Source organism: Scyliorhinus torazame, chromosome 2, assembly GCF_047496885.1.
Source record: "Scyliorhinus torazame isolate Kashiwa2021f chromosome 2, sScyTor2.1, whole genome shotgun sequence".
Lineage (NCBI taxonomy): Eukaryota > Metazoa > Chordata > Chondrichthyes > Carcharhiniformes > Scyliorhinidae > Scyliorhinus > Scyliorhinus torazame.
In genome coordinates this window covers 116,928,658-116,945,662 of record NC_092708.1, presented here as the reverse complement: position 1 = coordinate 116,945,662, position 17,005 = coordinate 116,928,658, and the positions used below count along the sequence as shown (strand labels likewise).

The following is a 17,005-nucleotide window of genomic DNA, read 5'->3' as shown; positions in this document are numbered from 1 at the left end:
GGTTCGACAGGCAAACTGACCACAGTTGAGGAACTTATTGACACTATTACTTGAGGACCAGAGTCTGCATTAACACGCAGCTCTTAAACAAGTTTCCTCACTTTAAATCACCACCTCCTGTTTTTGTGAGGGTTTCGCAATTAACCGCTGTAATTTCAGCGAAAGGTCAGGAGAAACCCGCAACATCGATGAACCGCGGCAGGAATCTCAGGCCGTTGAACAATTTTGTTGTGTGCAAAATGTCCTCATTGATGGAACTATTGCGGTGTAAATGTAGCCTATCCCTGCACAAACATTCAAATAAAGCTGGAATGAGACGCCCTGGGGGGGCGGTCGCTTTTCTACGTTTTGAACATTTGCCATTTGGTGGATCCAGTTTATTCCGACATAACTTGTGTAAATAAAGCCCAAACACAAGTCTGTTTGGAACAATAAAGCACAGAAACGCCAGTTCAATTCAGCGCCACTTTCACAAAATGTCGGTGTGTTAAAATGTGGCATATTGGAGAAACGTGTGATTTTTCATGACCCAATGATAGTTGGATGCGGGATTAGCTAACTCTGCTTCCATCCAGAGCAGATCGCCGTCTGCCACAACGCTCACATTGTCAAGTTTAAAAGCGGCACATTCAGCTGCTGCTTTTACAAGTATCTGCTCGATCTGCTGCATAAATTGCCAGAGGGCGGGGTTAGGCAGCTTTTTTTTAAGGAGCCCTGACCACGTGCTCAGCTTTGCTCCGGCGAACACAAAGTTAGGAGGGAAATCGTTCTGGAGGAGAGATGGCTTTCACTGTCCACAATCTCCTCCTCAGCGAACGCGTAGATGCCAGCTGCAAGAAGATTCTGGAAGAAAATGGCATCAAAGTGGTCCAGAGGGAGAATATGACCAAGAGCCAACTCCTAGCCGAAATTAAGGTATTGTTGGAAGTCCTAGAATGCGGTGGTTGTACTAATCGCTGCGGCGTCTTCATGGTGAAGGCAGTCACGGTGCTGCTCCGTGTAAGCGGTGCGATTTTATTTGAGGTGGCGGGCGGGGGAGGGAGGAAGAGCGTCTCACTCGGCGTTGCTAAATTAATCTGAAGAAAATAGCGCAGAAAATACTATTCTCCTGATCCTCGGTAAAGTGAGGGAGGTAAAGGTCAGCCGTGGAATGGGATGTGGGAGGTCGTGTACCACCGCTGGTACCACCGCTGGGTGCTCAGACACTCTGCTCGCATTTGTCTGCATGTTGTTGGGCGCTGTACCTGATGGCGTCTCCTGGAATCCCAATCCACCATCATCACACACTCACTCTCTTTTCTGATGCAACAGCGCCAGGAGGTTTCCGAGCGCAAACCGACGGGCTGCAGTCCGGCTGGCGTCCTCCCAACCACATCAATAAGTTTATATGTAAACGTATCTTTTTATTTAATCGTTGCGAATTAAAAGATAACTACAACCTCCTGCCCCCCCCCCCCCCCAAAACGTTGCGGCCGGTAATGCCTTCACAGCCCAGGGGATTCTTAACACAAACAAACGAGGTTTTTGAAAATCTTTATTGAGTGTAATCATCCTATAATCTGTATCATCCATTAGCCGAATCCGGATCAACAGTGAATCACTTGTAACCATGTTTCGAACTTCTGGAATTATAATTGCAGTTGCTTTAGTATGGGATTTCCCCCCCTCCAAAGCAAATCTGTCTGCTTTAAAGATTCCACCTTTGAAGTCTGTGTGCATGCATTTCTCATTTTGAGCTTCCAAGAAAATGGAGACCAATCCCAAATGATATATAATTTACTGTAATGTCAATCCCGCGTGGGAATATAGGCTTCCTCTCCTGTTTCACTCTTCGATCTTTATTTATTTACTCTCCCACTCGCAATTTATTTTTCTAATGTTATTTTATCTTTGCCTACGCTATTCATCGTAAGGTGAGTAGATGAATTATTACCCAGAATATTGCATGCTTCCATGAATGATAAGATTCTAAATATGTAGATTTTGTTCAGAAAGCATACGTGTTCTCTTCTCTCCCCCCCCCCCCCCAAAAAAAAACATACAGGCGCCCCCCCCCAAAAAAAAATAACGTACAGGTTCTTCCTGACCCCCCCCCCCCCCCCAAAGGCATAGAGGTTTTTGCTCCACCCTCCCCAAAGCATATAGGTTCCTCCCAACCGCCCCCCCCCCCCAAAGCTTACAGGTTCCTCACCCCCCCCCCTTCCCAAAGCATACAGGTTCCTCCCCCGCCCCCCCTTCCCAAAGCATACAGGTTCTTCCTGACCCCCCCCCAAGGCATAGAGGATTTTGCTCCACCCTCCCAAAAGCATGCAGATTTCCCCCCCCCCCCCCAAAAGCATACAGGTTCTCTCTCTCTCTTCCCCCCCCCCCCCCAACAAAGCATACAGGTTCTTCCTGACCCCCCCCCCCCCCCCCCCCCCCCAAGGCATAGAGGTTTTTGCTCCACCCTCCCCAAAGCATACAGGTTCTTCCTCCCCCCCCCCCCCCCCCGGGCAAAGCATACAGGTTCCTCTTCCCCCCCCCCCCTTCCCAAAGCATGCAGGTTCCTCTCCCCCCCCCCCCCCTTCCCAAAGCATACAGGTTCCTACCCCCTCCTTCCCAAAGCATACAGGTTCTTCCTGACCCCCCCCCCCCCCCCCCAAGGCATAGAGGTTTTTGCTCCACCCTCCCCAAAGCATACAGGTTCTTCCTCCCCCCCGGGCAAAGCATACAGGTTCCTCTCCCCCCCCCCCCCCCCCTTCCCAAAGCATGCAGGTTCCTCTCCCCCCCCCCCCCTTCCCAAAGCATACAGGTTCCTACCCCCACCCCCTCCTTCCCAAAGCATACAGGTTCTTCCTGACCCCCCCCCCCCCAAGGCATAGAGGTTTTTGCTCCACCCTCCCCAAAGCATACAGGTTCCCCCCCCCCCCCCCCCCCCCCCCCCCCCCGGGCAAAGCATACAGGTTCTCTCTCTTTCGCCCCCCCCCCCCAAAAAAGAAAGCATACAGGTTATCTCTCTTTCCCCCCCACGCCCCCAAAGCATATAGGTTCTCTCTCTCCCCTGCCCCCCCCCCCCCAACAAAGCATACAGGTTCTCTCTCTCTCCTCTTTCCCCCCCCCCCCCCCCAACAAAGCATACAGGTTCCTCTTCCCCCCTCACCCCCCCTTCCCAAAGCATGCAGGTTCCTCCCCCCCCCCCCTTCCCAAAGCATACAGGTTCTTCCTGACCCCCCCCCCCCTCCCGGCATAGAGGTTTTTGCTCTACCCTCCCCAAAGCATACAGGTTCTTCCTGACCCCCCCCCCCCCCCAAAGCATACAGGTTCTCCCCCCCCCCCCCCCCCCAGCATACAGGTTCTCTCTCTCTTTCCCCCCTCCCCTCCCCCAAAGCATACAGGTTCTCTCTCTCCCCTGCCCCCCCCCCCCCCCCCCCCCGCTGCCCGCAAAGCATACAGGTTCCTCACTCCCCCCCCCCCCCCCTCCCAAAGCATGCAGATTCCTGCCCCCCTTCCCAAAGCATACAGGTTCCTACCCCCCCCCCTTCCCAAAGCATACATGCTCTTCCTGGACCCCCCCCCCCCAAAGGCATAGAGGTTTTTCCTCCACCCTCCCCAAAGCATACAGGTTCTCTCTCTCCCTCCCCCCCCCCCCCCCCCCCAAAAGCACACAGGTTCTCTCTCTCCTCTTCCCCCCCCCCCCCCCCCCCCCCCCAAAAGCATACAGGTTCCCTCTCTTCCCCCCAAAAGCATACAGGTTATCTCGCTTCCGCCCACTTTCTTCTCCCCCCCCCCCCCCCCCCCCCCCTACAAGCAAACAGGTTCTCTCTCTCCTCTCTTTCTCCCCCCCCCCCCCCCCCCCCCCCCCCAAAAGCATACAGGTTATTTCCCAACTCCTCAAAGCATACAGGTTATTTCCTCCATAGCATACAGATTCTTCTCTTTTCCCCCCCACCTTCCCAAAGCACATAAGTTCTTCCCCCCCACCCTCTCCAAAGCGTACAGGTTCTTGCCCCCCAGCCCCCCCCTACCCAAAGCGTACAGGTTCTTTCCCCACCCTCCCCAAAGCGTACAGGGTCTTGCCCCCCCCCCCTACCCAAAGTGTACAGGTTCTTGCCCCCCCCACCCTCCCCAAAGTGTACAGGTTCTTTACCCATCCTCCCCAAAGTGTACAGGTTCTTTACCCACCCTCCCCAAAGCGTACAGGTTCTTGCCCCCCCCCTACCCAAAATGTACAGGTTCTTTACCCAACCTCCCCAAAGCGTACAGGTCCTTTCCCCACCCTCCCCCAAAGTGTACAGGTTCTTCCCCCCCCCCCCCTCCCCAGCCCCCTTCCCAAAGTGTACAGGTTCTTGCCCCCCCCCCCTGCCCTTCCCAAAGCATACAGGTTCTTTCCCCACCCTCCCCAAAGCGTACAGGTTCTTTCCCCACCCTCCCCAAAGCGTACAGGTTCTTTCCCCACCCTCCCCAAAGCGTACAGATTCTTTCCCCACCCTCCCCAAAGCGTACAGGTTCTTTCCCCACCCTCCCCAAAGTGTACAGGTTCTTGCCCCCCCCTCCCCCCCCCCTTCCCAAAGCGTACAGGTTCTTTCCCCACCCTCCCCAAAGCGTACAGGTTCTTGCCCCCCCCCCCCCCCCCCCCCCCCCACCCCCTCCTTCCCAAAGCGTACAGGTTCTTTCCCCACCCTCCCCAAAGTGTACAGGTTCTTTTCCCACCCTCCCCAAAGTGTACAGGTTCTTTTCCCACCCTCCCCAAAGTGTACAGGTTCTTTCCCCACCCTCCCCAAAGTGTACAGGTTCTTTACCCACCCTCCCCAAAGTGTACAAGTTCTTTACCCACCCTCCCCAAAGTGTACAGGTTCTTTACCCACCCTCCCCAAAGCGTACAGGTTCTTTCCCCACCCTCCCCAAAGCGTACAGGTTCTTGCCCCCCCCCCCCTCCTTCCCAAAGCGTACAGGTTCTTTCCCCACCCTCCCCAAGCGTACAGGTTCTTTTCTCCCCCCCCCCCCCCTCCCCAAAGCGTACAGGTTCTTTTCCCACCCTCCCCAAAGTGTACAGGTTCTTTCCCCACCCTCCCCAAAGTGTACAGGTTCTTTCCCCACCCTCCCCAAAGTGTACAGGTTCTTTCCCCACCCTCCCCAAAGTGTACAGGTTCTTTACCCACCCTCCCCAAAGTGTACAGGTTCTTTACCCACCCTCCCCAAAGTGTACAAGTTCTTTACCCACCCTCCCCAAAGTGTACAGGTTCTTTACCCACCCTCCCCAAAGCGTACAGGTTCTTTCCCCACCCTCCCCAAAGCGTACAGGTTCTTGCCCCCCCCCTCCTTCCCAAAGCGTACAGGTTCTTTCCCCACCCTCCCCAAGCGTACAGGTTCTTTCCCCCCCCCCCCCCCCCTCCCCAAAGCGTACAGGTTCTTTACCCACCCACCCCAAAATGTACAGGTTCTTTCCCCGCCCCTGGTAGAAGGATCAACCTGTGCCCATTTATTTTCCATGTTTGTTTTCTTCTTTACTTTCTATTTGCTTTCCACGTGTTTTCTCTTTCCAATCTCATTTGACGCTGGTTTCCCTACCAATAAATAGGTATGGTGTTGGAAGGTCATAAGTATTGTCTCATGGTCGCTCAACATTTAACTGTCACTTGAATATGTGAACAGTGGCTGGGAACAGCTGTGTAACATCACTAAATGGCAATCTTGCACTAGGCCAACTGTTTAAATAATAGCCTGATTTATAATAGAATAACTGTAAAAGTAACGGTGTTAGAAGCAGTTCAGAGAAGGTTCACTCAACTGATACCTGGAATGCAGGGGTGTTAAGAGGTAGGCTGCTCTTTCAGAGGGTCGGTGCTGACTCGATGGGCCGAATGGCCTCCTGCACTGTAGGAACTCGATGGTTCAATGGAAAGTTTGGACAGCTGGAGCCATTGGACTTCAGAAAATTGAGAGGTGATCTTATTGAAACATACAAGATCCATAGCGGACCTGACAGTGTGAATACTGAAAGGATGTTTCTCCCTGTGTGGGTAAAAACTAGGGGAGACAGTTCAAAAATAAGGGATCTCCCATTTAAGATGGAGATGAGAAAAAACTCTTTTTGAGTTTTATACGGGCAGCATGGTAGCAGAAGTGGATAGCATTGTGGCTTCACAGCGCCAGGGTCCCAGGTTCGATTCCCGGCTTGGGTCATTGTCCGTGCAGAGTCTGCACGTTCTCCCCGTATCTGCGTGGGTTTCCTCCGAGTGCTCCGGTTTCCTTCCACAGTCCAAAGACGTGCAGGTTAGGTGGATTGGCCATGATGAATTGCCCTTAGTGACCAAAAAGGTTAGGAGGGGTTAGTGGGTAACCAGGATAGGGTGGAAGTGAGGCTCAAGTGGGTCGGTGCAGACTCGATGGGCTGAATGGCCTCCTTCTGTACTGTATGTTCTATGTTGTTGTGAATCTTTGAAACTCAGTGGTGGAGATAGTGAATATTTTTAACGCAGATGCAGATAGATTCTTGACTAACAGGGGAGTCAAAAGTTCTGAGGGTAGATGGATTGTGGAGTTGAGGCCACAGTCCGATCAGCCACAATGTTACTGAATGATAGAGTAGGCTTGAGGGGTTTCCTGATTTATATGTAATAATTTAAAATATTATGGAAATGAGGAAATTGTGTTCTACAATGTTCTTTGGTAAACTTGTGGTAAAAATACACATCTGGATGAGAGTTATAATGAATTTTTTTTACTATTAGGACTACGATGGGCTTATTATCCGTTCTGGAACAAAGGTTACTGCTGATGTTATCGATGCTGCAAAGAATCTGAAGATAATAGGTAGAGCTGGAACCGGAGTGGATAATGTGGATGTGGAAGCATCAACAAGGAATGGAATCATTGTGATGAAGTAAGAATAGTTAATTCAAGTCTAAAACTGAAAATGTGTTGAGAAAATTACAGACTTGCATAACATCTATCTGAAAAATATCTAGTTTTGCTATAATAGATAAAATATTTTTGTTTACAGCATCTATTCACAATATCCTAATAGAATATTTGAAGAAGCAAATTTTATTTTCCTGCTTTCCCATGTCTTTAACGTAACTCTGCAAAACAACATTTTCCCAAACTGGAATTCCCTGAAGCATATCTATCCATCTTGAATTCTAGGTGCTTCTTATGAAAGAGAATAGTTTTATTCTATATAACAAACATTGATTAAAACTTACTGAAAAGTCATTAAGAAGTTCTTCTTAAAAAAAAAAAGAAGTTTGCTTGCAGATCTCATGCAAGACCTTTCTGAGTATTGAAAATCATTGTGACTTATTAAGTACACACTATCTTCTAGCACATAGCGACTGTTGATAATGTTGTAGAAAACCTATTTTAAAGAAAATATTTGACTTGGCTATCTATATGGGGAGGCGGTGGGATAATGGTATTGTTGCTGGAGTAGTAATCCAGAGACCCGGGATAATGATCTGGGGACCCAGGTGCGAATCCCACCACGGGAGGTAATGGAATTTAAACTCAATAAAAATATTTGGAATTGAAAGTCTAATGATGACCATGAAACCATTGTCAATTGTTGTAAAAACCCATCTGGTTCATTAATGTCCTTTGGGAAGGAAATCTGCCATCCTTACTTGGCCTACATGTGACTCCAGATCCACAGCAATATGATTGACTCTTAAATACTCTCTGAAATGGTCTAGCAAGCCATTCAGTTGTATTCAACCGCTACAAAAACACAAAAAAGGAATGAAACCGGACAGACCACCCGGCATCGAACCAGAAACGACAACGGCAAACTAGCCCTGCCCATCCTGCAAAAACCCCCTTACCAACATCTGGGGGCTTGTTAAGCAGCAAGTCATACTCACAGAATCATACCTTACAGACAATGCTCTGCCTCACCCTGGGAGTCCTCAACATCGACTGGACCCCATGAAGTCTCATGGCTTCAGGTTAAACATGGGAAAGGAAACTCCTGCTGATTACCACGTACTGGCCACCATCAGCTGATGAATCAGTACTCTTCCATGTTGAACACCACTTGGAGGAAGCACTGAGGGTGACAAGGGCTCAGAATATGCTCTGGGTGGGGGATTTCAATGTCCATCACCAAGAGTGGCTCGATAGTAACACCAGTGAATGAGCTGGCCGGGTCCTAAAGGACATAGCTGCTAGGCTGGGAGTGCAGCAGCTGGTGAGGGAACCAACAAGAGGGGAAAACATATGTTACGTCATCCTCACCAATCTGCCTGCTGCAGATGCATCTGTCCATGACGGTATCGATTTAAGTGACCACCGCACAGTCCTTCTGGAGACAAAGTCCCGGCTTCACATTGAGGATGTCCTCCATTGTATTATGTGACACTACCATCGTGCTAAATGGTTGACTTTGAACAGATCTAGCCACCCCAGACAGGGCATCGATGAGGCGCTGTGGGACATCAGCATCCGAATTGTTTTCAACCACAATCTGCAATCTCATGGCCTGGCATATCCCCCACTCTCCCATTACCACCAAGCCAAGTAATTAATCCTGGTTCAATGAAGCGTGCAGGAGACCATACCAGGAGCAACAACATGTATATAGAAAAATGAGGTGTCGACCTGGTGAGGATATAGCACATGACACAGCATAAGCAGTAAGTAACAGTGTACCCGAACAGGTGCCGAGGTGTGGCGACTAGGGGATTTTCACAGTAATGTCTTGCAGTGTTAATGTAAGCCTACTTGTGACACTAATAAAGATTATTATTATAATAGACAGAGCTAAGCCATTCCACAATAAACGCATCAGATCTAAGCTCTGTAGTCCTGCCACATCCAGCCATGAATCGTGGTGCACAACACACACATCCCCATCTTCGATGATGGAGGAGCCCAGCACACATGTGCAAAAGACTGAGCCATTATCAACAATCTTCAGCCAGAAGTGCTGAGTGGATGATTTATCTCGGTCCCCTCTCACAGATGTCAGTCTTAAGACAATACAATTCTTTCCACGTGATAGCAAGAAATGGCTGAAGGCACTGGATGCTGCAAAGGCTATGGGTCGTGACAATAGAAGACTTGTACTCCAGAACTTGCTGCACCCTAGCCAAGCTGTTCCCGGACAGCTACAACACTTGCATCTACCAGGCAATGTGGAAAATTGCCCAGGACAAATCCAACCGGGCAGTGGCCTACTACTATTATTAATATTATACTCCATCATCAGCAAAGTGATGGAAGAAGTCATCAACAGTACTATTAAGTGGCACTTACTCAGCAATAACCTGCTGACGGACCCTCCGTTTGGCTTCCGCCAGGGTCAGTCAGTTCCTATCCTCATTACAGCCTTAGTTCAAACATGGCCAAAAGAGCTGAATGCCAGAGGTGAGGTGAGAGTGACTGCCCTTGACATCAAGGCATCATTTGACCGATTTTGGCATCAAGGAAGCCTAGCTAAACTGGAGCCCTCCGCTGGTTGGAGTCATACCTGGCACAAAGGAAGATGGTTGTGGTGGTTGTAGGTCAATCGTCTCAACTCCAGGACATCACTGCAGGAGTTTCTCAGGGTAGTGTCCTAGGCCAAACCATCTTCAGCTGCTTCATCATTGGCCTTCCTTCCACATAAGGTCAGAAGTGGGGATGTTTGCGGATGACTGCACAATGTTCAGCACCATTCGTGACTTCCAGATAATGAAACTGTCCATGTCCAAATGCAGCAAGACCCTGGACAATATCCAGGCATGGGCTGACAAGTGGCAAGTTACATTCACGCCACACAAGTGCCAGGCAATGACCATCTCCTACTAGAGAGGATCTAACCACTGCTCCTTGACATTCCATGACATTACCAAAGCTGAATCTCCCACAGTCAACATCCTGGGGCTTGCCATTGACCACCATCTACAAGGCACCAGTCAGGAGTGCAATGGGGTACTCTCCACTTGCCTGGATGAGTGCAGTTCCAACACCACTCCAGAAGCTCGACACAATCCAGGACAAAGCAGCTCGCTTGATTGCTCCCCCTTCCAGAAGCATTCAAACCCTCCACCACCGAAGAACAGTGGCAGCCGTGTGTACCATCTAAAAGATGCATTGCAGTAACTCACCAAGGTTCCTTAAAACAACACCTTTCAAACCCATGACCACTACCATTGAGAAGAAAACGAGCAGCAGATACCTGCATCCACTCCAAGTCACTCACCACACTGACTTGGAAATATATTGTTCTTTCACTGTCGCTGGAACTCCCTAACAACATAGCGGGTGTACCTACGCCTCCAGGACTGCAGCGGTTCAAGAAGGCAGCTCACCACGAGCTTGTGGAGGTCAACTAGGGATGGGCATTAAATGCTGGCCTAACCAGCGACGCCCACATCCCATAAATGAATTTAAAAAACAATTCTGGATGCCTAGAAACGCAGGGTTACGTTTTCGGGTCCAAATGAATAAATTCTAGAACCTGTTGTCCCATCATCGTATTTGGTTTTGTTGTATTTTGAAATTAAATAATTAGAACTGGTGAGGAGGCATGTGGCACAGTGGTTAGCACTGGGACTACGGCGCAGAGGACCCAGATTTGAATCCCGGTCCTGGGTCACTGTCCGTGTGGAGTTTGCACATTCTCTCCATGTCTGCAGGTTGGTGGATTGGCCATGCTAAATTGCCCCTTAATTGGGAAAAAAATTAATTGGGTACTCTAAATTTATATAATGATAAAAAAGAACTGGTAAAGGACTATTTGGAACAAATCACTGTACAGAGCAATATTTCACAATACTAAAGTACTAAACCTAATCCAGGGGGTAGGAGAGGAGACTGGGAGAGCTGCCATTTAGAGTGGTGGGAGGGAGCTTCCACTATCTGAGCATCCAGGTGGCACGGGAATGGGAGACACTCAATAAGGTAAATCTGACCCATCTAGCAGAGCAAACGAAGGTGGACATGCTCCCGCTGTCACTGGCGTGCAGGGTACAGACGGTGAAAATGACGCTCCTCCCCAGATTTCTGTTTGTTTTTCAGTGCCTCCCCATCTTTATCCCAAGGGCCCTTTTTAAATGGTTAAACAAGGTGATTTGGGGCTTTGTGTGGGTGGGTAAAACCCCGCGAATGAAGGAAGTGTTGCTGGAGCGTAGTCAAGGGGGGGGGGGTGGGTTGGCACTGCCGAACTTTAGTACCTATTACTGGGCGGCAAATATAGCCATGATTAGGAAGTGTGTGCGCGAGTAGAGGCGGCATCATGTAAGGACACCAGTCTGAAGGCATTGATAACGGCACCTCTGCCGTTCTTGCCGGCCCGGTACTCCACAAGCCCGGTGGTAGTGGCGGCCCTGAGAGTCTGTGGGTAGTGGAGGAAACACATGAGAGTGGAGGGAGCATTGGCCTGGAGGGTTTCGGAGATGGCAGAGAGCAGGGATTGAGAGGAAGGGGGATCTATTTATAGATGGGAGCTCCCTTGTTTGAAGGAATTAGAGGAGAAATTTGAACTGCCAGCAGAAAATGGATTCAGGTATCTGCAGTTACGGGATTTTTTGCAAAGGCAGGTTTCGACCTTTCCGTTCCTACCACTACGGGGGATACAGGGCAGGGTCGTTTCCAGAACGGGGGTGGGAGAGGGGGAAGGTATCAGACATCTACAAAGAGCTTGTGGAGTCAGAGGAAACGCAGATAGAGGAACTAAAGGGCAAGTGGGAAGATGAGCTGGGGGGAGAGATAGAGGCGGGTCTGTGGGCGGATGCTTTGAGCAGAGTTAATGCATCCTCATCATGTGCCAGGCTTAGCCTGATACGATTTAAGGTAGTTCATCGGGCACACATGACAGTGGCCCGGATGAGCAAGTTTTTTGGGGTAGAGGATAGGTGTGCGGGGAGCCAGCAAATCATGTCCATATGTTTTGGGCATGCCCGAAGCTTGGGGGATTCTGGCAGGGCTTTGCACATGTCATGTCCACAGTACTAAAAACACGGGTGGTGCCGAGTCCAAAGGTGGCAATTTTTGGAGTGTCGGAAGATCCGGGAGTCCAGGGGGCAAGAGAGACTGACGTCTTGGCCTTTGCCTCCCTGGTAGCCCGGAGATGGATATTGGTAGCGTGGCGGAGCCCGAAGCCCCCGAAATCAGAGACCTGGGTTAGCAACATGGTTGGTTTTCTCAGTCTTGAGGAAATCAAGTTCGTCCTCAGAGGGTCAACTCTAGGGTTCGTCCGGAGGTGGCAGCCGTTTGTCGACTTCTTTGGGGAAAATTAACTGTCAGCAGAGGCAAAAATCTAAAGAGGGGGGAGAAGTTAGGCTATTTTCTGTTAAGGGTAGGAGGCACTTGTTAGGGATGGAAATGATGTATGTACTACGTTTATATTTGGATTTGCTTTCTTTTCTGTTATTATACATTACAAATACCTTAATAAAATGTTGTTTTTTAAAAACTAAACCTAATGACGTAGAAACTGAGCAACTCATTTTTAATTCGTATTACTCTCTGAACAAACTAATCCATGCTTTTAGAACATAGAACATTACAGCGCAGTACAGGCCCTTCGGCCCTCGATGTTGCGCCGACCTGTGGAACCAAAGCCCATCTACACTATTCCCTTATCGTCCATATGTCTATCCAATGGCCATTTGAATGCCCTTAGTGTTGGCGAGTCCACTACTGTTGCAGGCAGGGCATTCCACGCCCTTACTACTCTCTGAGTAAAGAACCTACCTCTGACATCTGTCCTATATCTATCTCCCCTCAATTTAAAGCTATGTCCCCTCGTGCTAGACATCACCATCCGAGGAAAAAGGCTCTCACTGTCCACCCTATCCAATCCTCTGATCATCTTGTATGCCTCAATTAAGTCACCTCTTAAACTTCTTCTCTCCAACGAAAACAGCCTCAGGTCCCTCAGCCTTTCCTCATAAGATCTTCCCTCCATACCAGGCAACATTCTGGTAAATCTCCTCTGCACCCTTTCCAATACTTCCACATCCTTCCTATAATGCGGCGACCAGAATTGCACGCAATACTCCAAATGCGGCCGCACCAGAGTTTTGTACAGCTGCAACATGACCTCATGGCTACGAAACTCAACCCCTCTACCAATAAGAGCTAACACACCGTACGCCTTCTTAACAACCCTTTTCTTAGATGAAGGTCTACTGCTGCAATCCCTACAGGATTAGCAATTGAATTAATATTAATCCTATTTTCTTCAAAGCACACCAAATGGAAACACTATCAGTGCTGCAGAAATGACTTGTGCAATGATCATGTGCCTGGCAAGGTAAGGTTTTCCAATATACATTAACACTGCAGAATTAGAATGGGAATGTAAAGTCTCATTTAGCTGGATTGGCATGCTAAATACAACTCTTATTTTTAAAATGTCACTTCTATTCATTGAAATGTTATTCAATTTCTCCTTTTCATCTGATATTTCCAGAAAATCATCTCTAACTGAGGATACTCTGTTTAGATTTATATATAGATCAGTATATATTCTTGAAATAAAAACCCTGAAAATAATGTTGTTTCCTTAATGGATCCCCAATATCAAAATGGGGCAGAAGTAGGCCATTAGGCCCTTTGAGTCTGCTCCGCCATCCAACTGCTGCAAGGTGGTGGTGGTGGGGGGAGGAAGAGAGAGAGAAAGAGAACCTGCAAAGGGGGGGGGGGGGGGGGGGGGGGGGGGTGAGATCTTGGTGGGCCGAGAGAGGTTAAAAGTTTTATCCTTCTACTGGGAATGCAAAGGTGACTGTGACTGGGCGTGGGGGGGAATGAGAATGAGTGGGTGACTGTGTCGGAGATGTGGGTGGAGTGAGTGACTGTTGGAGGTGTGGGACTGAGTGGAAGAGTGGGAGGAGTGAGTGTGGAGGGAGTGACTGTTAGTCTGACCTACATTTGACTCCAGATCCACAGCAATGTGACTGTCTCTTAACCGATATGAATTGCCATTCATTTCAAGGTCAATAGGGGATGAGCAAAACATTGGGCTCAACGATGCCCAAATCCCATGAAAGACTAAATTAAAAAATATATATACTAATTAGCCTTTTCTCAAAGTACCATACTAGATCTAAAATAGTCAAATCGCTAGTTAGTTCCTCAACATAATAAGTCTTACAACACCAGGTTAAAGTCCACCAGGTTTGTTTCAAATCACTAACTTTCAGAGCACTGCTCCTTCCTCGGGTGAATCTCAACATAATGTTCTAGAAAATCATATTGTATACGTTCCAGGAATTAATCCTCCACAGCATTCTAGCTAATTAGATTTACCCAGTCTAAGATAAATGAAAGAATCCCATGATTACTGTATTACCCTTGTTACATACAGCTCTAAATTCCTGATTTTTATCGTGCCTTACATTACAACTACTCTTTGGTGGCCAATAAACAACTGAAGTTTGCTACCCTTGCTGTTTCTTAGCACTACCTCAATTGATTCTATATCTTGATCTTCCAGCCTAAGATCCTCTCACAAATGTACTGATCTCATTCTTTATTAACAGTGTTACCCCACTTTCTTTTTTTTGCCTGTCCTTCCTAAATGCCAAATACCCTTGAACATTCAGCTCCCAGTCTTGGACACCCTGAAGCCACGCCAATTAGGTAATAATCCGTTTACTTCTATTTGTGCCGTCAATTCATCTACCTTGGTGCAAATGCTGTGTACATTCCAAGACTGTCTTTTTATTATCTTTGCAGCCTCTAGCCTTATCTGCAGGTGCACTCTTAAGTGTATATGCTCTGTACCTTCCTACTATACTCTGATTACTATTTCCCTTTTTGTTACCTTGCCCACTTGCCTACTCCTCTAATTTATCACATCTTTCCTTGTGTGATACTTCACCTCACTATTTAGTTTAAAGCATTCTCTACCACCCTGTTTATATGACTTGTCAGAACACTGATCCTGGCACAGCTCAGGTGAAGATTGTCCCAGTGATAGAGCTCCAACTTCTCCCAGTACTGGTGCCTGTGCTCCAAGAATTAAACACTTTCTCCCACACCAATCTTTGAGCCGCACAATTAACATTCTAATTTTATTTACCTTGCATCAGTTTGCTTGTGGGTAAGGTAATAATCCAGAGGTTAGAGTTTCTCCCCGTTCCTAGTTCTATTACATCACTGTTCAACCCCAATTTAAATGGCTTCCTGTACCATGATGCCAAGGTCACCAATCCATCCCGCAGCCCTGCTTTCATCCATACAGGCTGAATCTTCTCCACTTCTACCTTGATTCCCTTATAAGACCACAAGACACAGGAGCAGAATTGGGCCATTTGGTCCATCGAGTCTGCTCCGCCATTCAATCATGGCTGATATATTTCTCATCCCCATTCTCCTGCCTTCTCCCTGAAACCCTCGATGCCCTTATTAATCATGAATTTATCTCTGTCTTAAAGGCACTCAGTGATTTAGCCTCCACAGTCTTCTGCGGCAAAGAATTCCACAGATTCATCACCCTCTTCATCTCTGTTTTAAAGGATTGTCCCTTCAGTCTGAGGCTGTGCCCTCGGGTTCCAGTTTTTCCGACTAATACTTTCCACGTCCACACTATCTAGGCTTCTCAATATCTTGTAAGTTTCAATAAGATCCTCATCTCATCCTTCTAAACTCCCAACGAGTACAGACCCAGAGTCCTCGACCGTTCCTTATATGACAACCTCTTCAATCCAGGGATCCTTCTTGTGAACCTCTTTTGGACCCTTCCAAGGTCAGCATATCCTTCCTTAGATACGAGGCCCAAAACTGCTCACAATACTCCAAATCGAGTCTGCCCAGAGTCTTATACAGCCCCAGAGGTACATCCCTGCTCTTGTATTCTAGCCCTCGCGACATTAATGCTAACATTGCTTAACTGCCAACTGAACCTTCACGTTAACATTAAGAGAATCTTGAACGAACTAGGACTCCTAAGTCCCTTGTGTTTCTGATTTCCTAAGCCTTTTCCCATTTAGAAAATAGTCCAATCCTCTATCCTTCCGCCCAAAGTGCATAACCTCACACCTTTGCACATTGTATTCCATCTGTCACTTCTTTGCCCACTCTGCTAGCCTGTCCAAGTCCTTCTGAAGCCTGCCTGCTGCCTCAATACTACCTGTCCTTCTACATATCTTTGTATCATCTGCAAAGTTAGCAGCAGTGCCCTCAGTTCCTTCTTCTAGATCATTAATGTATATTGTGAAAGGTTGTGGTCCCAGCACAGACCCCTGAGGCACACTACTAGCCACCGGCTGCCATCCTGAAAAATACCCCTTTATCCCCACTCTCTGCCAGTCAGCCAATCCTCTGTCCCTGCCTTGCCTGCCTCACTCGCAGTCACAGCCTCCTGACCATGGTCCAAATCCAACAAACCCATCCAAAGAGCCACCTCCTTGAACAAAGTGTCCGGTTAACCAACCCCCTCCTTTATGCATTGCATTTCTGAAACTTGGACTCCAGCTCGATGATTCTGATTCTGAGTCAAAGATCCTCCAGCCACAAACACTGCAGACCTGTTTGCCTTGGATCACACCGATGTCCATGAGCTCCCACATTCTGCAGCTGCTGCGCATCATCTGCCCTGCCATTTTTTGTTTCGTTAATTAATAATTTTACTGATGACATTCATGTGCTTATGTTCCTATTATTTCAATTAATGTTCTACTTAGATTGAAATTCCCCAGTTAAGGTAAATAGGAAATACTCACCGGCCTATCTAATAAAACTTACTAATATTAGTAGCCAATCAAGTACAAGTAAAACCTTTCATAGCTCAGGTAATTTTACTGTTTGTCTGACAACACCAGGTTAAAGTCCAACAGGTTTGTTTCGAATCACGAGCTTTCGGAGCACTGCTCCTTCCTCGGGTGAATGAAGCGATAGGTTCCAGAAACACACATCAACAAAGTCAAAGATAAAGATGCAAGACGATACTTTGAATGCGAGTCTTTGCAGGTAATTAAGCCTTTACAGGTCCAAATGGAGCAACTGGAGAGAGGGATAATCACAAATTAAATCCAGTTCCTGAGGGACTGGACAGCATGTCCTAACCGCTGGAGGATGTGACCCAGTACCAGGTGGACCT

The 17,005-nt window shown here is 48.0% G+C and overlaps 1 protein-coding gene across 1 annotated transcript in view; it reads left to right on the top strand.

Annotated features, from left to right (window-relative positions):
• Positions 1-709: 709 nt before the first annotated feature.
• The window catches only part of phgdh (phosphoglycerate dehydrogenase), a 78,274-nt gene continuing 61,978 nt past the window's right edge, over positions 710-17,005 (top strand). The window contains exons 1-3 of the mRNA XM_072475869.1: positions 710-915; positions 6,711-6,862; positions 13,151-13,216. Coding sequence (XP_072331970.1) covers positions 781-915; positions 6,711-6,862; positions 13,151-13,216 — 353 coding nt within the window. The 5' untranslated portion in view covers positions 710-780. The remainder of the gene's footprint in view (positions 916-6,710; positions 6,863-13,150; positions 13,217-17,005) is intronic.